The sequence below is a fragment of the Gymnoscopelus microlampas genome (genome assembly GCF_963454915.1).
Source record: "Gymnoscopelus microlampas genome assembly, chromosome: 24".
NCBI lineage: Eukaryota > Metazoa > Chordata > Actinopteri > Myctophiformes > Myctophidae > Gymnoscopelus > Gymnoscopelus microlampas.
Genome location: NC_139961.1, coordinates 20,605,487 through 20,621,510, shown reverse-complemented (window position 1 = coordinate 20,621,510; position 16,024 = coordinate 20,605,487). Strand labels below are relative to the sequence as shown.

At 41.0% G+C, this 16,024-nt stretch overlaps 2 protein-coding genes across 2 annotated transcripts in view; one reads left to right on the top strand and one right to left on the bottom strand.

Moving 5' to 3' along the window:
- Positions 1-1,773: 1,773 nt before the first annotated feature.
- The window catches only part of drc11 (dynein regulatory complex subunit 11), a gene marked incomplete at its 5' end in the record, with an annotated part of 126,913 nt that continues 112,662 nt past the window's right edge, over positions 1,774-16,024 (bottom strand). The window contains 4 exons of the mRNA XM_084050916.1: positions 1,774-2,348; positions 5,144-5,382; positions 6,718-6,895; positions 8,181-8,267. Of these exons, the coding sequence (XP_083907042.1) occupies positions 2,187-2,348; positions 5,144-5,382; positions 6,718-6,895; positions 8,181-8,267 (666 nt within the window). The 3' untranslated portion in view covers positions 1,774-2,186. The remainder of the gene's footprint in view (positions 2,349-5,143; positions 5,383-6,717; positions 6,896-8,180; positions 8,268-16,024) is intronic.
- LOC311041007 (beta-1,3-galactosyl-O-glycosyl-glycoprotein beta-1,6-N-acetylglucosaminyltransferase 3-like) lies at positions 13,340-14,491 on the top strand (the record flags this gene model as incomplete). The annotated part of the gene is made up of 1 exon (XM_084051444.1): positions 13,340-14,491. One exon carries the CDS (start codon positions 13,340-13,342, stop codon positions 14,489-14,491), a length of 1,152 nt encoding a protein of 383 aa, XP_083907570.1.

Here is a 16,024-nt window from a genome sequence, read left to right as displayed (position 1 = left end):
GTGTGTGCGCTTACGCAGATAGTTGATGATTTGTCTCAGGACAGTGGGCGTGAATCCCAACGCCGCGAGAGGAGACAAATACACATCATCAGTGCTCATTACAAATTACAACATACTCAGCACTAAGCTGATGTAAAATGTAATATGTCATTATCACAGATATGGCATGACAACAAATCTATTGTTAAATCGCTCACATTATTCATTTGGAAACATATTTTAAGCAGTTTTTGCTTTAACCCTTTAAAACCAGGAAAGAATCTATGTCATTTTAGATTTTAGCTATATAGGTAGGTATAGCAACATGTTTTTCAGAAAACTCTTAGGATTTAGAACTGTGGTTAGACAAGTAGTTCTCAGAAATAGCAAATATACAAGCTTGTACATCTGCTATTTTTGTACATTTTTGAAAACTCTTGAAAGTGTTTAATTTTTCAACACAAATCTTCTTTTCTAGGGGTCCTTGGCACAAATACAATTCAGGTGGGGGGTCCGCAGCCAAATATATATATATATATCAATTTGAGGGTCTTAATGGGTTAAAATATATTTTACGCAGTTTTTGTTTTAATTAAACAGGACAGTAGAGAGAGAACACAGTAAGTCGAGTGCAACGACGTGTGGTTGGAGGGAATCATGCGACAAGCGGAATCGAACCGGTTATTTTGGTCGTCGACACACTCTCCGCTCAAGTACCAGTGCACCCTACAAGCAAATTCTAACAATACATATTTCAGGGTTCTATTTGTAAAAAAAACAGAGAGGGGGGCATTTTCTCTGTCAAATACATACACAGAGCGGAAATAGCTGTTCTACAAGCTCACAACATGTCAAATGGCGATACGGTGTGTGCTTGTGGAGCTGCTATTTTTGAAATGTTCAGAAGGAGATCTGTGATAACAAATCAAAGAAAAAGGTCCCGCACACTGTCTGGAACTTGCAAAAAGGATGCTCTTTATTAAGTCGACGTTTTGGTCATTAGACCTTCATCAGGACATGTCTGTCCTGATGAAGGTCTAACGACCGTGGTCGTCCTACGCACCTGTGACCAACCTTTGAGGTGTGCATCGGACTTCTTCTAAAAAACATGCTGTTTTTGAAATAAAATGAATGAATTGAGACATTTTCAATTAAATTGTTACACATGTGATATTATCAGACACAAATGTCAAACCCATCCAATACTGTATATCAGTATTTAGTTTTTATTTGACATTGACTTATTCACCTGTTTCTTGGCTGTGTGTTTTCCACTTCCTGTCGGATTTCAGTGGATATCATTAGTCATCTGACCGGTTTAATTGGATTTCATTGGATCAAAAGACAGGAAGTGGAACACAGTGAAAAGCCTAGGAAACAGGTGGATAAAGCAAAATGAATGCCATACTTCATCGTACTACAGAGTCACGCAAAAGTAGCTGATCTACAAGCTCACAATGTGTCGCATCTTGACGCTTTGTGAGCTTGCATATCTGTTATTTTTGCTATTTTTTAACAGTTTTCAAGTGAAAGTGTTCACGTCTGTGGGTTTTATAAATATTGAACAATTGAAAAGTATTAACAAGTACACAGCTTCTGTTTTACATGTCCTGAAAAGTAACAGTTTTGGAGAAGATATTATGAGATATGTTTCCACCCAACACTGACAAAATCACAGTGCAAGTACTGTTCTTCAGTACAATTTTGAGGTATTTTTTACTTTATTGGAATACTTCCAATTTTACTTTTACTCCACTACATCTCAGAGACAAATATTGCACTTTTTACACCACTATAATTATTTGAACACTTTAGTTACTAGTTATTGTAGATTTTGGTTATTATTATTACAAAACCACTTCAGACCTATACATACACTTTGGCAATTTTAAAATAGCTTGTAGATCTGTTATTTTGAAAACTTTGTGAAATGGGACCTTCTGCATAATGAGTTATTTCACTTTTGGTACTTTAAGTACATTTTTATGCCAATACTTTTTTGAAAACCAGAGTTTTACTTAAAACAGAGTATTTCTACATTGTGGTATTGATACTAAGTAAAAAATGTCAGTACTTCTTCCACCACCGCAAAATCACACCCTGGCTAAAGGCATAATCCATGGTTATTACCACTTCTCCTTCGTCCTTTTCAGCAGTAAACATACATTTATGGAGTTCTGCTCTTATTCAGGTCCTCCATCACCTTTTCACTTCTTCTTTGACTTAATTTTCTTCTTCTTCTTTGTCTTGACTTCTGTCTTCGTCTTCCCTTTGCTCTTCCTGTCTTTACCTTTCTTCAGCTCAGCTTCTTCTATGGTTTTTGCTGCCCGTGCCTTCCTCCTGCCCAGTGGGGTTCTGCTGTACCACATCTGTACACAGACACACACACACACACACACACACACACACACACACACACACACACACACACACACACACACACACACACACACACACACACACACACACACGTTTGTATTACTATACTAGTGAGGACGTCACAATAGCAGATCTACAAGCTGTGACACGTTGTGAGCTTGTAGATCAGAAATGTTTTGGTGTGTGTGGCACTGCACAACTAACCCTAAAAATGGGGAACATTCATACTACAACTCCTAAACCTAACCTCTAAATGTCCAATCCTGAAACTAAACCCATTTTCCTTACCCCCAAATCTGTTTTAACCATAAAACAAGCATTTCTCTTGTGAGGACGAGGAAAATGGTCCTCACAATGTCTATGTCAAATTCTGCTTTACTTTTGGGCCCTCACAAGTATAGTACCACACACAGATTTGAGTCTGGAGTTCCCACAACTGAACAAACATAATAGTAGAGAAAGGCCGCCCTCTGCTGGCTGATGTCAGTTCCTGCAGCTGTACACTTTTTGAAGTCAATGCTGCGCGAGCACACGCACACACACACACACACACACACACACACACACACACACACACACACACACACACACACACACACAAAAGGAAAGCTGAACTATGGTTCCTCGCTATGAATATAACAATATATTTCTACTCTATTCTGAACTGTTTTAGTGTATATTGGTTACTGTGTGTGAGGTTGTTCATTAGATATCTGTACATCAATCAATACTGTAAAATAACATTTAAATCAGTCTCTGTACACACTCACCAGTTTGGTTATCGTGGTGGAGGTCGGTTGGGAAATCTCTATCAAAACTCTTCATGGTTTCATCTCTAACAACATTCTCATGACCGTCTGACTTTCAAACATCTTTCTTCCAAGACTTTGAAATTGAGTTGTATAATAATTTAATTTTTATGACGTGCATATGTCATTTATTTTACCCAGAGGAGGTTGGCTGTGTGAACATTAATGAGCAAACTTTTCAGTGATTTACACTAATCATAAGTTATTCTTGTGGTTTAGGTTTCTTTTAGTCCTATAGCGGTATCTCTCTCTCTTTTTGTATCTGTCCAGTGTTTCAGAACGGCGGTATACTGCCATGACAACTGAATCCCTAATTAACGTATAAGCAAACAAACAATACAAATAAACAAAGTTGTTTTGCTCTGGACAGGTGGGGGCGGGGTTGAGCCTTTTATTGACAGTGACAGTAGAGAGACAGGAAACGTAAAGAGAGAGTAGTGACGCAGCAAACGGTCTGGCCGGCCGCGAATCGAACCGAGGACTCGCTGTCAGGCATTGGAGCCTGTGTGGTACGCACCCTAGCCACGGGGTAAGTTTAAAAGAATAACTGGTCTACAAGCAAACAACGTGTCGTAACGTGACAAAAAAGATGTGGGCCTAGTATAGACCCCTGGGGGACTCCAGTCAAGTAAGTATATAGGGTTTAAATGGTTAAAGGGCCTTACAGGTGCCGTCATATTTTGCCCATTCAGTGCAACTAGAGGTTTAGTTGGCATTACTGCGAACCACCTTTTCCTCCTAAACATTTCCGCCCCCCACCCAAGGGGCATTTTCCACTTCAGGTTATAAACTACAGCAGGGTAAAAACATGGCAAGCTGCATCACACTGACCTTACAGTACACAGTGATGTAAGCAAAACAACTGCAGCTAATCAAATGAATAATGGGTGTGTTAGATTTTGCAGATTGGCTCTGGACATATCTGTGAACATCTAACACACTCATTATTCATGTGTTTGATGCAGCTGTGTCTGCCATGTTTTTAATCAGGATACAGATTGTAAGTGATGACACAAAGAAATGAGCAGACAAAATTGGAACACTATGAAAATGAAGCTGATAAATGGGTACTCTCTCCTGATTGGCAGGAATTGTGTCACCTACCTGAAAATGTATTTTCTGTTTATTAAAAAGCAACAGGGCGACTCCTGTTACCTAACAAACACTCTATAGCAATGTTATCAGAATATAAACTTTAACCTTTTAGCAAAAATGTTTTTGTTTTAACCAAAAGATATCACTTAAAGGACAACTTTGTTTTTTTACAACCAAGGTTTATATTTTAGCTTGTAATTAAAGTAAATGAAAGATGAGTGTTATCTTTTTTTTCATTTACTGCTTTCTATAGTTTTAGCAATTTCCGGAATATTTTTTACAGTGGGCGGGGGCATTCTGTCCAGTGGCTAAATATGCCTTTTTTACACAATAAAAAAGGTCCTGTGGTCTTTGATGGCCAAATGTGAGTTATTGGGGGCTAGAAGAGCTACTGTAAATAATAATAAAGAAAACGCCAGGTTATTGTGTAAAAAAGACATATTTAGCCACCGGTAAAAAAACAAAGTTGTCCTTTAAGTTGCTATTTATCGGTATCACAATGAAACTTACTTACAAGAAAACATATTCATGGTATATTCTCATTCAAATCTTAGTGTTTCCCAATTATTCCGGGGCCAACTTGCAATACCCTCGCGACCCACCACCAGCGGTGTAAAGCAACTAAGTACATTTACTCAAGAGCTGTACTTAAGTACACTTTTGAGGTATTTTTGACTTTACTGGAGTATTTCCAATTGTCAGTAATTTAATTCTACTCCACTACATCTCAGAGGAAAATATTGTACTTTTACTCCACTTATACTTCTACTTAAGTAAAGAATGTTAGTACTTTTACCACCACTGACCACCAGGGGGCCCCAGCCCCACATGGCTGGGGAATGGCTGCCATATAAAAACATGCGCTTCACGTCTTCTCTGACCTTAAAGGCCTCTTCCTCCTCTTTGAACACAGGGTCCTGTGTGGCCAGGGGGGGGATGAACTCGGAGGCGGCGAGGGCCTTGGAGGGGAGCTGGCTCAGCCGGCGGGGGCTCAGCACCCAGCGCACCGCCCGCAGGATGTGACCCTGGGTGTAGCCGTCCGTCACCTTGGCCAGGGAGCTCAGGTCCAGGTCCGGCCCGGGCTGGACGCCACCGCTGTGCAACAGCTCCCTCCACAGGACTGGAGGAGGCAGGGCAGCCGAGGGAAGAAGGAAGGACAAGAGGAGTGTGTTTAGTTGATTATCAAATTGCTGATATTGTATTGATCGTATATTGATCTTTCCACAGATATCGTATTGATCTCTGTGGAAAGATCCTTGCTCTTTCCACGCTGAAGCAAATATTAATTCATTTGTTAAAAATATACTCTACAGCAGGGGTCTTCAACAGGGGGTCCGGACTCCTTTGTATGATAGGAACTTATACATTAACCACTTGAACTCTAGCATCCCTATTTTGGGGGTGAACATTCACCGAAGAGCAGAAAAAGAGCAGAAGAAGCACAGAGCAAAAATATGTAGTGTTAAATTATACATTTGTAACTGAGCGTTTACATTTGTTCATTTACCTTACATTACATTTGAGGTTTAGAGAACTCCACCAAATGTCCAAATTGTTCTTCTTTGAGGTAACTGTGTTGTACTATTTACTGTGTGACAATAAATACCCCATGTCTTCTGTGTATTTGTCTGCGAAATGTTGACGTAGCCAAAAGATGCCATCAAACAAGGCATTTCACATCATCGAACGTACGGAATGAAACAACATGCTTGATGCCTCCGATCAACACAAAGACCTTTTGTGTATAAACTTAGCCGAAAATCTGCAAAGTTTCCAGTTAAACGGCAAGGATTTTAGTTTCAAATGTAGGATTATAGGATTTTTTTTAATGCACATTTCACCCAGGTGGTGGTTCTCAATCTAGGGTGTGGGGACCCCCAGGGGTCCTTGAGGAGGTTCCAGGGGGGTCCTCAGTAAAATGTATTAATATAATATCAAAATCAGTTTAAGCCATTGACACCTGAAGCTGATTCTACACGTCTCCTAAATCTCAACAGTATTCTGAAAAACGTATGTTTCTATTTCATTGGTGCTCAATCTTTTTCATGTCAAGGACCCCCAAAATAATATGTATTTGGCCGCGGACCCCCATCACCATTTTGTTCCAGGGACCCCCAGAAGCAAAGATTTGACTTAAAAATGTTTGCTTAAAAATATACATATATTCAAAGATTTGCACACATTTTCACGATTTTTCAAAAATAGCAGATCTACAAGCTCGTAACGCGGCACTCGGTGCCGCGCTATGAGCTTGTAGATCTGCTTTGTAGCTCAAATCTAAAATTGACACAGTTCCAGGTCCACCTTAACCCTACTATAAATATTTTTTAAAAATAATGTAATTTGAAAAAATATATTTTTGAAACATTTTAACAGGACAAATGGGAGTCCACACCACGGCCAAATACGTATTTGGGGAGTCCTTGACAAAAAGTTTGACAACCACTGCTCCTACCCAGCCTGGAGGCGTAGTCTGGTCTGGGGATGAGGAGGATCTTCCTGTAGACCTTACAGAAGGGCTTGAGGTCGGCGTCAAAGGGCCTGCGGCTCGTCCCCACCACCAGAACTCTGTCCTCTGGCTTCAGGCTCTTCAGGACCTTAGCCAGGTCCTTCTTCAACCTCTTAGGCTCCATCTGGAAAGAGTGTGTTATCACATTAAGACCTGAGGCCGTAACAGTTTTCTGAAAAAAACGTATATTTCTGTCAGTGGTTCTCAAACCTTTTCAAGTCAAGGACCACCCAAAATTAAAAGTGTTTGGCCGCGCCCCCCCCCCCATCTCAAAATATGTCGTTCCAAGGACCCCCAGAAGCAAAGATTTGAGTTAAAAATGTTCGCTTTAAAAACTACATTCAAAGATTTTCAAAAAGGTTTTCACCCCAGAAAAAAAAGGCAGATCTACATGCTCATAGCGTGGCACAAAGTGACGCGCTATGAGCTTGTATATCTGCTATTTTTGAATGGCCAAAGTATAAAATAATGGTGAACCAATGTGCCAAAATCTAAAATGACACAGGTGCTTTCCCGGTTTTAGTGCGTTAACTTGCCACAAGAGGGCAGTATGAGCTCAGAGTTAAACTGTGAGCCAGCATTTTCACCTTGGCAAGTGTTTTCACCAGTTTCACCAGTTCAACTTTTCATTGTAATTGATACAAAGTATAAAGCTAAACTGCAATTCTGTTGATAGAACGATATGATACTTCATTGATAATTCCTCAATATACAATGGGTATGTAATATGGATAGATACACTAGATATGAATAGATGGTGGCTGTATGTACAGTTAGTATAGCTCTGGTCCATAGCGTTAGGAGTTCTGGAAAACTCCTAACGCTATGGACCAGAGCTACAGTTAGTATACAGTATGTAAATTATGATTGTTTTTGACAAAGCAGTCTATTAAGAACCTCTAGAAAACTCTTTCTGCCACTGAATAAAAATCAAAGAGCCTCGATTTCATGTCTGCCCACGGTTCTGACTTCAAATCTAAAGTTAGCCTATATCAGAATCTTATCATTTTATATAATATGTAATTACCTCTGTCAAAGGAGATGAGTTCTAAAGTAAAACTTGAGTGAAGTAACGTCTGAATGAATTGCAGAGCTAAGTAATTTTCTATGTAAAAAGTGGTTTCCATAGCAACCACTACAACAACGACTTCTGTCTTTCTGTACGGAATAGTTAACTTTTTTATGACTCATACTGATCTGGAGTCAGTTATTCTGTACTGTGACCCAGCATAGATGGAATGTTTATATGACACATACTGATCTGGAGTCAGTTATTCTGTACTGTGACCCAGCATAGATGGAATGTTTATGTGACACATACTGACCTGGAGTCAGTTATTCTGTACTGTGACCCAGCATAGATGGAATGTTTATATGACACATACTGACCTGGAGTCAGTTATTCTCACCTCTTTCTCTGTCTTTGGTACTTTCTTGTAGAAGGTTTTCTCTGCGTCTCCGATCCAAATGACTGAGGGCTGCAGCTGGCGAGCCACCTGCCACACACACACACACACACACACACACACACACACACAAACACACACACACGCGCGCGCACACGCACACGCACACGCACACGCACACGCACACGCACACGCACACACACACACACACACACACACAGAGTGAGACAAATGTACCAGTAATTGCCGTACAGTAAACTTACTAATGTACTAATAACACACACCATAGACTTGCTATAAAGACTAAATTTTTATATTAATCACTTAAAGCCCATATACTTTGTTGACTGGAGTCCCCCATGGGGTCTATTCTGGCCCTCTCCTTTTTCCCTCTACACCAAATCCCTTCGCTAAAAATAGCCGATCTACTAGCTGTACAAGGTGAACCATCTGTGATATGGACAAGTACACATGAAGTTCAGGACTTTATACAAGTACGGGGCTCAAACCTGTGATCTTCTGGCTACAGTACCACCCAAATGTCACTCCAGGACAAGTAATCACACATAGTGATTAACCACTTAAAGCCATACTGTATTGTACAACAAATTGCAAAGATCTACAAGCTCACAAAGTATCACATCGCAGCACGTTATGAGCTTCTAGATCTTCTATTTTAGCTGTTTTAAATTTAAAACAAAATCTGTTCTTTTTTTCTGTTTGTAATTTTTATATTTTTTAAACATGTTTGAAAATGTTTGAAAAATAACAATGTGTCACAGCAGCAGCTGCAGGCCAGAGTTGTTTACCATCAACGCCTGCATGTTATGAGGTGAGCTTTGTAACTTTAGAATGATGTTTTTGACAACAACCGAGTCTGGGTTATACAACTTTAGCATGCTCTACTTATTTTGGAAAAAACATCCTTTCTGTTGCTCAACGTTCAGCACCGAAGCTTCTGGGACTGCGGTCACAGTCCATTTTGTGTGGGTATTTAGTGAAATAAATGCGTAGGCTATAGTTGCAAATGCATAGAATGTACCATACCAACAACAGCTGTCAAACAGCAGGTTGTAAGCCTAGACCCCGGCACTGTCAGTGGTGGAAAAAGTATTCACATTTTAGTAAAAGTAGCAATACTGTAATGAAGACATAATCTGTTACAAGTTAAAGTCCAGAAATCTAAATTTACTTGAGTAAAAATACAAAAATATTGGTATCAAAAGTACTTAAAGTACCAAAAGTAGAAAGTACTCATTATGCAGAATGTCCCATTTCACAAGTTTTCAAATGTATACAAATCTTTTGAAAATAGCTAATCTACAAGCTCACAATGCATCGCGATGCGACACATTGCAAACTTGAAGATCTGCTATTTCAAAATGGCTGAAATGTATACAGAGCTTAAGTGGTTGATGTATGTTTCGCAATAATAATCAAAATCTATGAAGTAACTAAAGTTGTCAAATAATTGTAGTGGAGTAAAAGTATAATATTTGCCTCTGAGATGCAGTGGAGCAGAAGTAAAAGTATTGAAAATCAGAAACACTCCAGTAAAGTCAAAAATACTTGAAAAGTGTACTCAAGTACAGTACTTGAGTAAATGTGCTTAGTTACTTTACACCACTGGGCAGAGTTACATGTCACACCTCCAGAGGCAAAATTTCAGAAAGAAAATGCGAGTTGGAAAAAAGTTAAACTTTCTTTCCTGTTCTACCCCGGATCTGAACCCGGATCTCCTGTCCAAGGGCAGACATACTTTACCACTGAGGTAATAGAGCCTGCCTGCTTGCTCTGGGGAGAGACCTTCAGGTCAACCCGGAAACAGGATCGTGCCAAAGGTCGCGTCCAACCTAGACACAGGATCTACAGTAAATGTCTCAATAGAAGAGCAGCTAGACCAAATACAACCACCCCAATTGTATGTTATATTGTATTAACATCTAAGGATGCATACAAGAAAACATGTGTCTATACTATCACATGGGTGTCATATGTCAAGTGTAGATGGATGGCAGTGGATTGGAGATGCACTCACCGCCTACATAAAATCAGATAAATCTGCAAATAGTGTAAAGAGGTGGAGAAAATATGCATAAAAAGAACTGCATTGGAGGTTAAACGCGAACGCTATGGGGGTGGCGATTGGCTTGCGATCCCCTGGTACCTCAAATGACGCCCCTGCACGCCTCTGATTCCGGAACGCCGGACAAGACAATGCTCACGGGGGAGGCTTTGTTTGGTTCGGAGTAAAAACGCAAATCCAGCATTAATTAATTGTTTACGCCTCTATTGTGGGATATCTGTGTATTCATACAACAAGCACCCACTCACCTAACCCTGAATTCTGCAGGATAAGAAGGACATTTACATGTCAATAAAGAGACTTAACAACTCAATGACTTGACTTGAGGGAACAGAAAGCTTCAAAAGAACCCAGTTCTTTATACAGCCTCAGCAAGTTAAAGTATCACTTACAGTACACCAAATAAAGACAAAAGCATCAAATGAACAAAAACACCCACCCATCAACTCCACGTGCAGTGCTTCAATACAGAACAATGCATTAACCGTAGATAAACAACTATTCAAACTATTCAAACAATGACATACAGTAGGTGAAAACTATTGTATGGTTTGAGCAGAATCGAGCAAAATATACGCCCACACATGTAAAGTCTATAAAGACATTTCTATTTCGCTACAGAGGGACTGGATTACTTCAAGTGAAGAAGAATCAAGTGTACATCTTTAATCGATATTGTGCAAAGAAAGAGTAAAGGCCTTGACAGACAGACAGACAGACAGACAGACAGACAGACAGACAGACAGACAGACAGACAGACAGACACTTTAATAATAATAAACTATCATTCTTAAAGGGATATTTCACTTTAAAAAATAAATCGTCATTTTATCGTCTACTCAGGTTTTTGTGAGCCCCCCAGACAGTTTTTAAGTTGCTTGATTCAGTATTTAGACATTTGATATTCATTTTATCAGACACGCCCCTTTCCTATCCAAACCCATTGTAACTTCAAACTCCATTTTAAACGTTAGATTTATCGAAAACACTCGTCCTTGGTTCTGGTGACACATACTGCCCTCCTAATACTGTACATGAGGGGGGCGTGTTTTTTCGATTACTTTTTTCATTCATTTTATTTAATTTTTTTGTTGTATTTAGTTTTTTTTTCATTTTCGCAAAAAAATATTATAAAATATAAATGAAAAAAGCAATTGAAAAAACACTGTCTCCTCACTAGAAATATCCCTGCTCATTAATCTGACAGAATTCATATACGCCAGTGCCACCAAATCCCAAACTCCAGATACAAAGTCAATCCATGTCGATGAACACTTATAACTGCATTCTTTACATTTTAGAAATATTTAATTCTAAAATGATACATCCACAGTTTCCCCCTCACACACAACTCAACAATTCACCATTTAAAAAAATAATGGCAGTAAAACTCATTAATTAATGTCACTTGCCTGCTTTGTTAAAACATAGTCAAGAGAACAACAACACATTGTGACCGTGCACGAGCACAGCTTCATGTTTATGAAGTGCCAACGGTTATTATTAATTGCACAGCGGATGGGTACTTTCTATTGTAAAAAGGTCACTTATAAAAAGTCGCAGTGTGTGCATTTAAACCCTCAAAACGACAAAAGCTGTGGAAGAGTTGACAGTGGCGGCCTGAAAGCCCCCCTGTGCCGGCATGCAGGACTTCCTGACCTGTCAAGACGTGATCCTAATCCCAAAATGCACTTAGAGAGGGTGCTGACAGGTCCCCAACACAACAACAAGCAGTCTGGTGCCGTTTGCATGTAAAGACAGCTGCTGGGAGTTGGAGGTGTCCGAGCCAGACGGATCTGCCCACTCATGTACACGCGCGTATGGTCAGTGGTAAGTACTTGACTTGGGTAAAAAGTACAAAAGTATTTGCGTGAAGATATCATTACAGTATAAGTAAAAGTACTCAAATTCTTTGAAAATGTTGAACCTTTTTGCACTATCAATCTACAACACCTTACGTCGCTTTATTGGTTCATGTATGTTTTGTATTAATATTCTAAATCGTAAAATTGTTGTGGAATAAAAAGCACAAAAAGTAGTGAGTTGTAGTGATGCAGAAGTATAAAGCACTGAAAAATGGAAATACTCAAGTAAAGTAAAACTACCTCAGAATTGTACTTACGTGTACTTGGTTACTTTCCACCACTGCGCGCACGCACGCACGCACGCACGCACACACACACACACACACACACACACACACACACACACACACACACACACACACACACACACACACACACACACACACACACACACACACACACACACACACACACACACACACACGTGCAACCACAGTGACAGGCTGTATGGAGACAAATCTTTTGGACAGGGAACAACAGTAGTCTGGCATGTTGTCATCACAAAGGACAAACATGCATGACGGTACAAATGTTATGACCTGAAGGACAATTCATAGTCCAGATGTTGCATTTCAGTGCTTTCCTTTTCCCATCTGAATGAAGGGAAGCCTTTTTAACCACTTTCAACTTACAGTATACCGAGCTATTTTGGTGACAAGAAAAACATTTTTCAATGTTTTTTAAGTGGTTAGAAAGTGGAGTTCTCATCATCTTTCCCTTCAAGAATCAAAAAGGTTTTATTAACTAGGTTTTATTCACTAACTTAGCGTTTCACTGCTTCAGCTGGATCGGACACCATATACGCCATGTATGGGCGTAGGTACTATGGAAGCTCCGTAAAAGGACAAATGTGGACGTGACATAGTGATGACATGTAGACATCTCACAGCAATTTGATATAAGGCGACGTAGTGCCGGTTTACTTGCGATTTCCTCAACGTCATTGAAGATATCTGGAACTCGATAGTTGACTTATTAACCATCTCATTAAGCCTTCCAGTCTATTAGCGGGCAAACATCTTTTTGGCTATTTTCAGCACACAGCTCTAGCCTGGACTGGCTCATAGAGTAGCTGTAGACCGAAACCAAACCAGGAGACCATGCAGAGAAAAGTATTCTTTCCAGGGCAGTTTAGCAAAAAACACTGGACCTTCCTTTTAAGTACTTTACTCGTTGGTCTTACCTGCTGCAAGACCAACGAGTTGCACTCAATGACTGACCACAGAGTACCAAATGAATCATATGTTGATGACCTCCCGGTCTGCTCTGCCATCATCCGAGGAGACTTCGTGGGCAAAAAAGAAGAGATTGCTCAGCTTCTGGATCCTAAGAAGAGACTCTCAGAGGAGTCCTACCTTAGCATGACAAAGGACTGTAAAGCTTACATAGAAAACCGAGGGTTCATCACAGTTCCGCTTAGTGCTGAGGAGAGTGGCTTTCCCATTGCCTACTCCATGGTGATTCATGCAGATGTCGAGATGTTTGAGAGACTTCTGCGTTCCGTTTACAACCCTCAGAACGTCTACTGTGTGCACATGGACGCAAAGTCCCCAGAGGGATTCCATAAAGCTGTGAGGGCAATCGTGTCCTGTTTCCCTAACGTCTTTATAGCCAGTAAGCTAGAAAGAATGGCTTACGCATCTTGGTCAAGAGTGCAAGCGGATTTAAACTGCATGGAGGACCTTTTGACGTCCGCCGTTCAGTGGAGGTACCTTCTCAACACTTGCGGCTCAGACCTCCCCATCAAGACCAATGCAGAAATGGTTCAGGCGCTGAAGATGCTGAATGGAAAGAACAATTTGGAGTCTGAGGATGTGCCAGACAACAAGAAGGGCCGCTGGCAGTTCCATCACAAAGTCACCAACACTGAGCATACTCATATCAATGCTATTACCAGGACGCAAATCAGGAAAACCCCCCCACCAATCCCCATGTTCTCAGGCAGTGCTTACTTTGTGGTCACTAGGGACTTTGTAAAGCACGTGCTGGAGAACGAAGAGATTCAGAGGTTTATGGAGTGGAGTCGTGACACGTTTAGTCCAGACGAACATCTTTGGGCCAGTCTGAACAGGATGAGCTCTGTACCTGGGTCAGAGCCTGGGCACAGTAAGTATCACCTGTCTGACATGCGAGCCATCGCTCGCCTGGTGCTTTGGAGGGACCATGCTGCTGAGAAGGTGCCGCCATACCCTGCATGCACTTCGATTGTTAGAAGATATCTGTGTGTGTATGGCGCTGGTGATCTCCAGTGGATATTTCAACAGCATCACCTCATAGCGAACAAGTTTGATCCGGAAGTTGATGACATTGCTATAAGATGTATCGAGTCAATTCTCCGTATGAAAGCATTGCATAAAATATAGTCTGAAATGAGTGGCTTTGCAAAATTCATAAATGATGCATTATTGCATCAACATGTGCCTGCCCCTTTCCTTGGCCAGCCAATCATCTCCAGCAGAACTGGTGCAGCCCAGTGATTAGTTCATGCCCATAGCCCTATTTAAGTCATTCTAAAACAGTTGACTATAAGTTAACTTGTTCGGTGCCAAACCGGAGATTCACGGTTTTGCAAAGACATCTGTCGAGTGCCTTAACCGGGAATCTCCGCGGGGCTTTTTTTTCCCCACAAGGGGCGGGCTAGCGCAACTTTGGAATCACCCACGGTGCCTCTTAAATGGAAGGGACAGATGGATCACCGTGCCAAAAAAAACTCTTTCCGTCCACTCCCATTATATCTCCTTGATAAAAACCTCCGGATCTCCCCTTTTTTTTACGTGGTGAAAACAAGCCATTTTCGGTGCGCGATCACTCCGCAATGGCGGCTCGTGTGAGATAAGAGATGTTATTGTTCCAGGCGTTAGCCTGGACCATCCACCATCGTACACGCAACCTTTGTTTACATCCGGGTGCTCGTCGTCGAGTCTACAGCTCTAAACACTGTAACGTAATGGTAAGAACACTGGCACTAGATGTACCCTGTTTTAACACATTGAGTGCCAAAACCGGAGATCTACGGTTTTGCAAATTCATGCGCTGAGTGCCATACTCACCCTTTGTTTACATCCGGATCCTGGTGGAGCTGTCTACAGCATTATTATTTGTTTTGAAATATTTAACATTAATACCGGATTTTAGTACTTTGATATACTTTTTAAATTGAACTGGCAGCCATGACACTCTTCTGTCATGCCTGCCAGTTCCCACCTGATGTCATTCGGAAGTCCCAACTGCAACAGATCGCACTGAATAACTGCTAACTTGCATAACGTCTTCAGCCTAGGACTCACATAAGATGTGAGTGCCCTTGGACTCAACCTTATTCCAGGAAAAGGTGTCTGGATTGAGCTTCCACAGATCATTGAAGAACTGAAGTCGTAAAAGTCCTTAAATTGTCACTTCACTGTCATCTAGGGACGCCCCCAAAATCCCGACCCACAGGTTGAGAACCATATCAAGAGTAATCATATGGCACCGGTGCAGAAAAAGGAGTCATTTTGTACTTTAAAACAAAATGCCAGACGCCAGAGGGTTGACCATGAAAACAACATTCTTGTGGGGTCCAGGAAAATGGCCCTCACAAGGTTGATTTCGCGTGCTCTACTATAGCCTACTTGTGGGGACAACTGGCCCTCATAAGTATAGTATTATACCTTTAACCGTCCCCCATACAAAGATTCTCTCTGCTCTATGTGTTATGTGTGCTTCAAGATACTATCTCTCTCATGCACTTGCACACGCACACACACACACACACACACACGTGCGCGCGCACACGCGCACACACACACACACACACACACACACACACACACACACACACACACACACACACACACACACACACACACACACACACACACACACACACACACACACACACACACACACACACACAC